Below are 13,185 nucleotides of genomic sequence, written 5' to 3' on the forward strand. Positions count from 1 at the left end.
TTTGTATCCTGATCTAACATTAAACACTCACATGTTAGCTAGCAGAGAACAACAACTGTTAATTATCAACCCATCAGGGAGCTGAGAGAGCACTTAGCATACTCCAGTGGAATTTCCCCAATTAAACGACAAAACACCTCAAGGACTAAAAGAGCACATAGAATGGGACCCGATTCCATGCATGTGCATGCTCACTTGCACGACCTTCACCTTTAAAGGCAAGCAGCCAGCCAGCAATCTCATCCCAGGCTAAGCACACACACACAGCCCTGCATGATCTGCAACTTTTGCTCCTGGGCCAAGTTCAAGGCATTGCTTTCAATATATAACCTTGAGACCAGTTTCCCTGCAGGATCGCCTTACCCCACGCTTCCCCAGAGTATGAAAGAAAGCACATCTTTGTCTCCAGTTTAAAAGGCGTTGATGCTTTCCTTCCCAGGCTCAAACCGGTTGAAACTGACTGTCCTCTCAGAAGACAGGTTGCAGATGAAATGGAAAGAAACGGAAGGAAATGCCAACGGATACAAAGTTCGCGTGAAGCCCATGGCAGGTACATGGTGAGGAGGTCAGGGTGCGTTTCGTCCCAGAAAGATACAATGGTACCTTGGTTTGCAACCGTTTTGGATTACAGTCATACCTCGGGTTACAGCTGCTTCAGGTTGTGTTTTTTCGGGTTGCGGACTGCCGGAACCTGGAGGTTCCAGAACGGGTTACTTCCAGGTTTGGGCAGTTGCGCATGCGCAGAGGTGCCAAATCTCAACACGCACATGCGCAGACACGGGTTGCAAACGCTGTGGTTGCGAATGTGCATCCTGCACGGATCACGTTCGCGACCCGAGCATCCACTGTACAGCCATTTTGGATTACAACCATGTCAAACTTGGAAGTGTATGTCCCTTTTTTTGGATTACAACACATTTTTTTAAATTACAACCCTTTTTTTGGGGGGGGAGGCCCCATTGGCGATAGCACGCCTTGGGTTACAACCTGTTTTGGTTTACAAACGAACCTCCAGAATGGATTATGGTTGTAAACCAAGGTACCACTGTACAAATCATGAACAGGGGGTGTGCATTTGTCTTTCACAACAAAGATGGTTGAGATTTACAAAAAACAAACAAACTTCCTGCAGCCAATCTGAAGCTGTGCCAGCGTCGCTGCCCTCCCAGAAGCCATGCCAGCGTTGCGGAAGTCAGTCCCCACATGGCGAGGCGTCTGCAGCACGAGAGGACTGATCGAGCGGGCGGCAGGGTCTGTGGGCCAGATTTACAAGCCTGGGGGGCTGCATCCGGCCCCCAGGCTGTAGTTTGCTGACCCCTGGTATAGTGCATACACAGTTGTGGTCAATGGTGGAATGGCTCTGTGTTTCCAAAGTTTTCCCCTATCCTCTTGGATCCTTACCCCTCCTGTTTTTAATTCCGACAAGTTTGGAAAATATGCAGGCTTGTCATTCCAGCCCCTTGAGCTAATAATAATAATAATAGGTTTGCAATATCAGATACAATCTTCCTCTGGGTACATTCCAAGACTTTCGTGGGCGCTACCGCATTCCTGATCCCTTGAGCACATTATCTGTGATGTAATTAACTCAGCTGCTTAATTGTGCTTGCCTTTAGAAAAAAAGCTGCTCACAAGACAGTGAGAAGTGTTCATAGTTTATATCCGTCATGCTTGCTGTGGAATGAGAAAGCTAATGTGCTGAAGAGCATAAGCATTGCAGCTTTAGGAGTGATATGCCTCTGAGTAACATCTGCTTAGAACCACAAATGGTTCTAAGTCCTTCTTGTGAGCTTCTTGTAGGCACCTAGTTGGACCCTGCAAGATTTCTCTTCTGTTCGCACGTGCATAATCTAAGGAGGTAGGGTCTGTAGCTGTGGGATAACTCTTTTCCTTTTGATGCTTTGGAATATAGGAAGGGATGACCCAAAGAAGAGTTACCATATTTTTTGCTCTATAAGACGCACCAGACCACAAGACGCACCTAGTTTTGGGAGGAGGAAAACAAGAAAAAAAATATTCTGAATCTCAGAAGCCAGAACAGCAAGAGGGATCGCTGTGCAGTGAAAGCAGCAATCCCTCTTGCTGTTCTGGCTTCTGTGATAGCTGCACAGCCTGCATTCACTCCATAAGACGCACACACATTTCCCCTTACTTTTTAGGAGGGAAAAAGTGAGTCTTATAGACCAAAAAATACAGTAATTATACCTACCAGGGTTGCAAAAGTTGGTTTATTCTCATTGCCTGGGGTTTCTCCCAAAGCCAACTTCCAAAGCTTTAGGACTTTTATGAAAAAGCAGACAGAAGCTTCAGGTTCTAAGATTAAGTCTGTGTACATACTGCAGCCTTTGAAGCTCTGCGGTTTGGGGTTTTTAAAAAGCGCTTTTGTAGACATATCTACAAGTTCTGTCACAGGTTGAGCAGCTGTTAAATCATTGCCTTTTTGACACAAGGGGTATGTGCAGGTTTCACTGTTTCCTCCCCTTTCAATACCCACTGCACGCTTGTTTTACATTTTCCCCATCCCTTGAGAGTTTATTGATATGAAGTTTGGTAACTCAGGCTCCTCAGGTTACCTTGCACTCAGCATATGCCCAGAGGCTCCCTTCCCTTGTCTCATTCAGGTGACTTCATGACTGCATTCCTCCTTTTTTTTTTTTTGCAAGGCTCCTTCCCCTTTCAACACCCAACACATTTTTTAAATAAAAAATACTCCAAGCTGACTGATCCATCCGAAGTCCAATAGAACATACTGTGCAGCATCACGACTAAACATCTCTTTTCTTTTGGCAAGGCTCTCTGCGTATGCTCATAGGCTGCCTGTTCAGGCTTTGGCTCCATGTTATACCAATTAATTCTATGGGGTTCATTGTGGTTTATTAAAGGGCAACATTCACCTCTCTTTTGCTAAAGTGCAAAGTGCAACACGCAAAGTGGATGTGCCTCAAATCTCCCACCATAAAGAGTCAGACAATATGCTACATAGAATTGTAGAGTTTGAAGGGACCGACTCCCACAATCAAGAGTCGGGCAATGTGTTCCTTGCTGAAAAAAGTTCACGGTCTTCTCTTCCGGCTGCTCCAGGTGACTCTGAGCAGGAAGTCATGCTGAAAACCAAGACCGCCAAAGCGACGGTGGGAGGGTTGAGTCCCACGAAAGAGTATACCTTGCAGATCTACATCCTCAATGGTTCTCAGGAAGCCCTCTTTGTCAAGAGGAAATTTGTGAGTAAGTGTGGCTTTCGCTCTCTTAATCTCTCGGTGCTGCGGACTGTGATGCTCAAGTCTTGGCTAGGGGGCAGTTTCTGGTCCAGAGCAGAAGCAAGGCTGACATAGCAACACAGGGACAGAGTGGGGATCCTTGGATCAAACAAAATAAAAAAATTCCTTCCAGTAGCACCTTAGATACCAACTAAGTTTGTTACTGGTATGAGCTTTCGTGTGCATGCACACTTCTTCAGAACTTCTTCCTCTGCATTTTAATGTTGTACTTTAATCTTGTTTTTAAGTTGTATTTTAATCAATTGTTTTTATACCTGGTGTTAGCTGCCCTGAGGAGGCTGGGGAGGGCGGGGTATAAATAAATTTTTTTATTATTATTATTGTTATGAAGAAGAAGAAGTGTGCATGCACACGGAAGCTCATACCAATAACAAACTTAGGTTAAACCACAGAGCCTAGGACTTGCCGATCAGAAGGTCGGCGGTTCGAATCCCCGTGACGGGGTGAGCTCCTGTTGCTCGGTCCCTGCTCCTGCCAACCTAGCAGTTCGAAAGCACGTCAAAGTGCAAGTAGATAAATAGGTACCACTCTGGTGGGAAGGTAAACGGCATTTCTGTGCGCTGCTCTGGTTCACCAGAAGTGGCTTAGTCATGCTGGCCACATGACCTGGAAGCTGTACGGCAGCTCCCTCGGCCAATAAAGCGAGATGAGCGCCGCAACCCCAGAGTCGGCCGTGACTGGACCTAATGGTCAGAGGTCCCTTTCCCTTTTTAAGGTGCTACTGGAAGGATTTTTTTTATTTTTTTTTGACTACGGCAGACCAACACGGCTACCTACCTGTAACTAGAACTTGGATCAAACAAACAGAGTTGCTGCTTGAGAACTGGCCAATGGAGGCAAAGCTCAGAGAGGACAAGTGGAAGCTGTAGTGTCTGCCCCCCACTGGGATTGGTAGGGTGGAAGTCAGGGAGATAAGCTGTAGATGGGACCACAAAAAATGGTGGGCGGAGCCAATTAATTCTAGTTTGCCCCCATCCACCTCCCTGCTGGATTCTACAAGGGCAGCACTGGGACTGAGGAAGCTGTTAGACAGCACTGCCCCCCTGTTGTAAACAAGGAGGCAGGCAGGTGGGGGCTGACTGAGGTTGGCAAGGTGGTGCCCCATTGCCCATAATGCACCAGGCTCCACTGGGTGGAAGCAGAATCCCGGTGCGAGGAATGGTCAAGAACCCCAAGCAAAGAATGTGTGAGGAGCACCTTCAAAATCGGGTGCTGTTCAGACCATGCCTGAGACCTGCTTTTTGGGGAGTATTTATCGATGGCTGGGGTTCAGAAAGTGGAGCCAGTGGAAGGGAAACATTGGGGAGTGCAGCTCCAGCCCTTTTGTCAGAGTGAGCCATCCCCCAGAAGAGCAAGCAAGTGTTTGTTTTCCAATGCTGCCACCACCGCTTTCGCCATTGCAGTTGAGGAGCTGAAGAACCTCTCCCAAGCCAGAAGTAACAGGAGGCAACCAACAGGTGCTCCAGAAAAGGCAGAGGCGCCTTTAGAGACCCCAGCAGCTGAATACACCCTGGAGACTGAAGCCACTTCACCACCCGCCCGTAGTGACACGCCAACCGTGATAAGTATGTGGAGAGGTCAAAGAGGAAAGCGGGTTTGAACGACACCTGGGCTGAAGGTTCAAGAATTGGACATTCAGCTGACATTTTGGGGGAGAGGGTGGAAGGGAGGGGAGTCACATTCTCCTTGCTTTCTTACATTTTAGGAAGGCAGGCAGGTATCTTGGAGGGGTGAGGCAAAACTCACCATTACCCTTTTTGACCCACGAATGCAGGCGGTAATTTTGTTTTCCCCTTGGATTTTTTATTATTATTGTTATTGTTGTTGTTATTTATGACTTTATTTCATGGCATAGCATCGTCGAGAGGTATTTCTGGAAAACAAAATGCCAGCGGCCAAGAGAGAGGCGTTTTTCTTCCATAACGTGCCCCAACTTCCCCTGAAAATTGCTTCAGAACCAGCACTGTTACAGGCACGCCGTCCAAAGGTTGTCTGTTCCTGTGTGGGATAACTCTTCTTCTTTTGATGCTTTGGGAAACAGGAAGGGAAGAGCCAGAGAAGAGGCGGCAAAAAGCCATTTCCAAAGGGGCGAGCGAATATTTGCCAAATGCTGAGCCGACTGTGATGTCAACGGCACCAACAACCCTGAAGACGACTCTGTCAAGCCTAACAGAATTTGAAATGGACTATCTGGCCCGAGAGAAAACATCCAGGGAAAGCTCACGGAGAGGTGAGGTTTGTTTCCTAGGCTCCTGTTTTTTCAAGTGTAACTCTTATGTGTCTAGAGAAGATCCAGCTCTAAAAGTCCTCATATGAGCTTTTGACGTAAAATCGATGAGTCGTATGGGAGCTCAATGGTCACTTAGTCAACCCTCTGGCAATCTACTCCTACAGAATCCCTCCAAAGCCACATCATCCTGCATTGATGTTCTCCTGTGGTCCCCCTTACTGCATCCTGGGTAGCTGCAGTTTTAGTGAGCCCTGGGGTAGCTCAGTCGGTAGAGCACGAGGCTCTTAATCTCAGGGTCATGGGTTTGAGCCCCACGTTGGACAACGATTCCTGAATTGCAGGGGGTTGTATATATCATCCAAAGGCAGTTTGAAGTCAATATAGGACTTTGTGGTCCCATACAGTTCTAGGATCTATACTTTCAGCTCTTTTAGTAAGTGCACCTGGTATTCAGGAACATGCGTTAATCCCTTATTACCTGCCATACCTGGAAGAAAAAAGCCAACCCGTCAACATGCAGGCTAGAGGGCGGGTTAATGCACGTGGTTTGGAAGGCACAATCTGGAAAGAGACTGGATCTGATAAAGAGAAATCACCGGAATAATTTCAGCCCAAGGGGCTAAATGATAGTTAACGTTGCACTAGGCAATCACGCAAGCCTTGCTGGGATAAAGAAACAAAGAGCTGGATTAGAGCGGTGACGGAATTGACCTGACAGCACACACAAAAATCACATCACGGCAGATTCCCTAAGAGGTCTTTGTTTCAGGAGGTTGCCATATTGCCCCTGGCGCACCGGTGGTCTACGCGCAATGCGAGCTGGTGCTTGATTAAGAGCAATCTGTCATCATTATTTGAATCTAATTTTCTGCTCTCCATTTGGGGGTGCGGTTGCATTTCCACCTGTGATAAGCCATTTCACGAATGTCCCAGTCAAAGCCCCATACCTAATCCCTAACTCCTCTTCCATATACCTGAAAGGCCGTACAGGGGGGTGAGGATCCTATGGTCCTCTAGATGTTGGTGGTCTTCAGATAAGGGCTGGGCGATATCTGGTTTTCAACATCATGATGTATCGCCAGCTAAATTTCTGAACATCTGAAATGGAGCTATGTAGAAGCATTGAGTGGCTTCACGGTTTTTCCCACATTGTGATTTTTGCATAGCACCCATCCCATGATGCACAGTATATTGCCAGGTCAAAAATTATGAACCTGATATCACAATATGGACTTCAAACTGCCTTTGGCTTATATATCAATATATAGCCCAGGTCTAATTCAGATCCCACCATCCATGGATCTTGGCCACACTGGGATGGAGCCAGGGCCAGATTTAGGTTTGATGAGGCCCTAAGCCACTGAAGGTAATGGGGCCCTTTATATGTCCAGCTGTCCTTTGTCAACAACAAATTGTCGTTGTTTTTTGCGTTGAATATATGCTATATGGTAATTTATGGACCTAATAGGTATCTCAAGCCATTTGCACATAACAAAATATGTATTTTCTCAAAGTAATTGTTGAACTGAAATACAATTAAGAAGAAATATATTAATAGTGAAAAAGAATTAAGAAGAAGTATATTAATAGTGAAATAATTATTAAGCTCTAACTTAAAATGTTAGAATCTAGAATCTTGCTATAAAATGAAATAATAATAGGTGTAAATATATGATGCGAACTACTAATAATTATAAATAGCAGAATGTAGGCACCCTATATATAGAAATGAGCAAACCGATGATATTTTAGGGAGCAGGCTAGCAGGCGGGGCCCATTACTTACATCATAGGGGCCTACACAACACAAAACACTGTTGCTGTATGTAGGTTTTATTTTATTTGTTTTTTATCTTATATTTTGCAAATGTATATCCATTTTTTCCCTTTTACATTTTTTGGGGCCCCCAAGAGAGTGGGGCCCTAAGCTATAGCTTGTTTAGCGTATACAGTGGTACCTTGGGTTAAGAACTTAATTCGTTCCGGAGGTCCGTTCTTAACCTGAAACTGTTCTTAACCTGAGGCACCACTTTAGCTAATGGGACCTCCCACTGCCACCACTGCCGTGCGATTTCTGTTCTCATCCTGAAGCAAAGTTCTTAACCCGAGGTACTATTTCTGGGTTAGCAGAGTCTGTAACCTGAAGCGTCTGTAACCTGAGGTACCACTGTATGTAAATCTGGCACTGGGTGGAGTGAGTTGGACATCTAGAACCTACATGTTCCTTATTCATGCTCTACAGCAACGGTTGGTGTGCCAGAGATCACAGCACCTCTGTAGGTTCTTCCAGAGAAGAAGAAGAAGAGTTTGGATTTGATATCCCGCTTTATCACTACCCTAAGGTGTCTCAAGGGACGCGGGTGGCACTGTGGGTTAAACCACAGAGCCTAGGACTTGCCGATCGGAAGATCGGCGGTTTGAATCCCCGCGACGGGGTGAGCTCCTGTTCCTCGGTCCCTGCTCCTGCCAACCTAGCAGTTCGAAAGCACGTCAAAGTGCAAGTAGATAAATAGGTACTGCTTCGGCGGGAAGGTAAACGGCGTTTCCGTGCACTGCTCTAGCCACATGACCCAGAAGCTGTACACTGGCTCCCTCGGCCAATAAAGCAAGATGAGCGCTGCAACCCCAGAGTCGGCCACGACTGGACCTAATGGTCAGGGGTCCCTTTACCTTTACTAAGGTGTCTCAAAGCGGCTAACAATCTCCTTTCCCTTCCTCCCCCACAACAAACACTCTGTCAGGTGAGTGAGGCTGAGAGACTTCAGAGAAGTGTGACTAGCCCAAGATCACCCAGCAGCTGCATGTGGAGGAGCGGAGACGCGAACCCGGTTCCCCAGATTACGAGTCTACTGCTCTTAACCACTACACCACACTGGCTCTCAGTGGATAGGTTTTGGGTTGCTACTCTTCCTGCGAAGGTTAACTACACACGGAGTTGCAGGTTCTTTTCATTCTCGTATTTAAATGAGGAGCACACCTATGCACCCCCTTTCTCAACCCGCCCTCTCGCCACAGTTTCTCACTTTCATTGCGACACCTCTGCAATGACCGACATTGTCCTGCTCGTCGACGGATCCTGGAGCATCGGGAGAAACAACTTCGGGCTCATCCGAGGATTCCTGGCTGGTTTGGTCGCACCTTTCAACATCGCTCAGGACAAGATAAGAGTGGGTGAGGAGCCACTGTGTGCAGGGAACATTTTCATAGTGGGACTGTTAGGGGCAGAGGGGCCAGCTTGCGAGAGCGAGGGGGGACGTCATGCGTGTGAGCATCTCACCTCCCTTCCTATGCCAGGCAGAAGCCTCCTGGGCCTTGGTAAGGAGGCATCAAGGAAACATTTAGGGTTCTGACCTAGTTCCCCTAGTCCACTGACCGCACACCACTGGTGAGGAGCTTTTACTCTGCCAAGTATCCCAGTTCAGAGACAATGCAAAACATTGAAGGCAGCCCTGTTTAGGGAAGCTTTTAATGTTTGATGTAGTAAAAGTATTTTAATTTTTTTTGGGAAGCCGCCCAGAGTGGCTGGGGAAGCCCAGCCAGTTGGGCGGGGTATAAATAATAAATTATTATTATTATTATTATTATTATTATTATTATTATTATTACATCCTTTTTCTATGGGAATCAGGGCTACCTAATGGTTAGCTGAACCAAAGTCTTCTTTATCTTTCTTGTTTCCAAAAAAAAATAAAATTAAAAAAATGTTATTGCAGAAAATATGGTCATATTCAAATACAGAACATAGCCACAAAATTAAAAGTTAGATAAAATATTGGTAATACAAGCCATAGTAGGGAAACCTGTCCATTTCAATGTCTCGTTTTTCCAGCTTTAGATTCACTTCCTACATTTTTGCATCTGTTTGCTTTTTAAAGTTTTAATTCTCAGCATTTCAGTGCATATTCCTCCTGGCACATATGTTTTGGCAAGCAACTCTCCCAATATAATGCATTTTTCTATGCTGTTTTCACTCATAAATGTATTTTTGTACACTTTTTTGTGGGGGAGGCTTGGAAACCTCTATCACAAAATTTTGAGAGGTGCAAATTTTGAAGGATGGAATTTTGGTTCACCGAAGTTCAAATGAGATAGGTTCACATTGAAATGCAAAACCAAACCGAATTCCTTCCTTGCTCCAAAGTCACAGGGTATTAAAAATACATAGAAATATCAAAGGGAAGGGAAAAGGACAAAAAATGAAGGCCTACAGACTTAATTTGTAGTGCACTCTGATGCATGTCAACTTAACGTAAGACCTGATACAAAACATCCAGCATCTGAAATATAAAATTGAGCAGCAACTTCTAGATACAGATAGCTTATCATAATCTCTTATTGGAAACGAACTTGCAAGCAGGTACTCTAGCTGATTTTAATTTAAAAAAATGTTTTAAATAGTTGATTCTATCTGCTTTTACCAATAATTTTACTGTTTTATTATTTTTCTAAACCACGTTGAGGGTTTTTGTCTGGGTTTTTTAAAAAACAATTAGGGAGTATATAAAATTTTATGAAATAAATGAATAAAATAATAGTGTTCTGTGCAAAAATATAATTAACTGAGAGCTCAACCTGCTCATCAAACTACAGTTACTAGAATTCTATGAATGCAGACATGGCATTTGTTCATATAGTAGTTTTGGACCCAACAAAAAATAGAGATGGCGACACTTCAGTCTATACTAGGCTTTAAACCTAGAAACTTCACATACTTTTGCTTGTTTCTCTCTGTAATACCTCTATGATAGGAGTCCATGTTGCTCCTGTCTTGCAAATGATGAGCTAGAAGTCACAGACGGGAGCCTCCCCCAAGGCCACCTGGAGAAACCACAAGAATTTTCCATCTTTTACTACCAAAGCCAGAATCCTGTCTCCACTGCGCCCCCTGCAGGCTTGTTCTCTGCTCACTTCCTGTTGGCTTCCTTGTCCCCTTCCAGCCTTATCCCAGTACAGCAGTGACCCGCGTACAGAATGGGACCTGAATACATACTCCACCCGGGATGAGGTGTTAGAGGCCCTGAGGAGCTTGCAGTATAAAGGAGGGAACACATTCACAGGTAAAGCCCGCTGCCTCTCTGGGTCAGGTGGAGTGGCCGGTTAGGCATCGCCAGAAAAAGAAAAGAGGATTTGCATCACACCCTCCCCATCCTAAAAAAGGATTTGCATAATATTTGCATATTGCAATTTATGTGTATTGACACAGATTTGGAAATAATTCACTGGGGAACAATATTTTTTTCATTTTCTGTTGCATGAGATTTTTCAACTGTTCTTATATGTCTTTCATTGCTGATTTCAAATGTTTACACATTTTTGTCTACTTGAAGAAGCCATGGTCTGATCTGGGAAATACAAATATTTAGGTTACAAAACTATAAAAATAAAGAAAAATTAAGTTTGCAAAACAATAATTACCATGTGGTTAGGGTAGATCAACGTGTCAGTGTCCACTTATCCTCAGTGTAAATATGACATATCGGCAAAAGTCAGAAATTGAAAGACAACTATAGCGTGTACATGAAAATCAATTTCAGATTTGAAATCAGCATTGAAAGAACATATAAGAACAGTTGAAAAATCTCATGCAACAGGAAATGAAAAAAAAAATGTTCCCCAGTATACTGTGTATCCCAAGGGAATACATTTTTTTACATACCTCCACCTATACATAGATATACATGTCATTTTCAATGCTATACATGTCATGTTCAATGCTATATAAGTCACTTACATTTATACTCATATTGTACTACTTTGGCTACGTGTTTAATAAAATATTGAATTCTTGCATTGTGAAAAACAAAAGATTATGGTGAAAAGTGAAAAACATGAATTGCAAAAAAACCCCTAGAGCTTACAGAACAAAACCAACTTCAGATATGAAATCAGCACGTCGAAATTAGGTTAGAACAACTGCAGGTGTCAATGCAACAAAAATTTTGTTTCCCAGTGTTATTGTAACATAAACAGAAATACAGTGCATTGCACCATAGTGGGCAAGATGTCACTCACAGCTCCATGATAAGATGGAGAGAACATGAAGGGAGAAATTGAGTGTTGCTCAGTATGGCACTTCCAGTTCTTGCTTGCCTCCTCTAAGCTTTTGTTTAACCATGTCAGTCCCCCCAACCCAAGCCTTCTGCCTTTCATCTTTTCTCTTTCCAAGGACTGGCGCTGACGCATGTCCTGGAACAGAACCTGAGGCCCGAAGCTGGTGCGCGGCCAGAAGCCCCCAAGCTGATCATTCTCTTGACTGATGGCAAATCTCAGGATGACGCCAGTCCGTCCGCCCAGACCTTGAAGGATATGGGAATAGAGATATTTGCTGTTGGTGAGTTCATGTCTCCGTGGGCTTCTGATTTGTTTTTTCAAAGTGTTGGTGCTGACCTTGAAAGCCCTAAACGACCTCAGCCCAGTATACCTGAAGGAACATCTCCACTCCCAGACACCGAGGTCCAGCACTGAGGGCCTTCTGGCAGTTCCCTCACTGCGAGAAGTGAGGTTACAGAGAACCAGGCAGAGGGCCTTTTCAGTAGTGGCTCCCGTCTTGTGGAACGCCCTCCCATCAGATGTCAAGGAAATAAACAACTATCTGACTTTTAGAAGACATCTGAAGAAGGCAGCCCTGTTTAGGGGAGTTTTTGCATGTTTGATGTTTTATCGTGCTTTTAATATTCTGTTGGGAGCTGTCTAGATGGGTGGGGTATAAATTATTATTATTATTATTATTATTATTATTATTATTATTATTATTATTTTATTATTATTAATTGTTATTATTTGCAATTTAAAATGGCATGGGAAATGTCAAGAACTGGAGACTTTTCATTCTTCCTGAATGCTTTAGAATTATAGTACCAAAAAGACTCTTCGCCAGACCCTCTGTTGCCATCTCATACTGACAGCCCCTTAGTATGCCTGCTAACCATTTGCCATTACATTACAGGGCCCTTGCATGCAAGCAAAACACACACAAGGGCTGTTGAGCAGGGTAGCGCAGCAGCAGTGAGAGCTCCCATTTTGGAGGGCGCCATTCTGGAGCCCTTAGAGCAGGCACCCCCAAACTCAGCCCTCCAGATGTTCTGGGACTACAATTCCCATCATCCCTGACCACTGGTCCTGTTAGCTAGGGATGATGGGAGTTGTAGTCCCAAAACATCTGGAGGGCCGAGTTTGGGGATGCCTGCCTTAGAGTATTCTTTTCTAGACTTTTCTCATCCTCTTCGGGCTCTGGAGAGGGTCTCCCCACGAACCACAAGGACTTTCGAGCTCTCTTCCACCATTTTAGGTTAGAAAAAATTGAATTAGTTATTTCCTGGCTCTGCACATATACACAGTCATGCGCGAATCAGTTCTGCGTAAGTGGGCGGAATGCCTGTATACATTTTTGGGTGTTCCAGGCACTTTTCATACAGTGTATTCTTATACTCACCATGGCCCTGTAAGTATTATCAGTCGCATAGTGTAGATCAGGGTTTCCCAAACTCAGGTCTCCAGCTGATTTTGGACTACTGCTCCCATCATCCCTGATCACTGGTCCTGCTAGCTAGTGCGATGTCCTGGGATTCGGACTCGGAGGCTGAACCTGAGGGATCCCAGCCTGCACAGGATTCCCCGCCTCCAGAACCAGCTGAGCTGGGGCTGGGGCATGAGCCTGAAGGGCCCTCACCTGTGCCGG

The 13,185-nt window shown here is 44.8% G+C and overlaps 1 protein-coding gene across 2 annotated transcripts in view; it reads left to right on the forward strand.

Moving 5' to 3' along the window:
• COL20A1 (collagen type XX alpha 1 chain) overlaps nucleotides 1–13,185 on the forward strand; it is a 148,973-nt gene that overhangs the window by 23,145 nt on the left and 112,643 nt on the right. For both annotated transcript variants that reach the window (XM_083618337.1, XM_083618336.1), the window contains exons 3-9: nucleotides 440–550; nucleotides 3,082–3,225; nucleotides 4,682–4,843; nucleotides 5,320–5,508; nucleotides 8,523–8,678; nucleotides 10,445–10,564; nucleotides 11,674–11,838. In XM_083618337.1, coding sequence (XP_083474463.1) covers nucleotides 440–550; nucleotides 3,082–3,225; nucleotides 4,682–4,843; nucleotides 5,320–5,508; nucleotides 8,523–8,678; nucleotides 10,445–10,564; nucleotides 11,674–11,838 — 1,047 coding nt within the window. The remainder of the gene's footprint in view (nucleotides 1–439; nucleotides 551–3,081; nucleotides 3,226–4,681; nucleotides 4,844–5,319; nucleotides 5,509–8,522; nucleotides 8,679–10,444; nucleotides 10,565–11,673; nucleotides 11,839–13,185) is intronic.

Source organism: Podarcis filfolensis (genome assembly GCF_964270895.1).
Source record: "Podarcis filfolensis genome assembly, chromosome: 6".
Classification (NCBI taxonomy): domain Eukaryota; kingdom Metazoa; phylum Chordata; class Lepidosauria; order Squamata; family Lacertidae; genus Podarcis; species Podarcis filfolensis.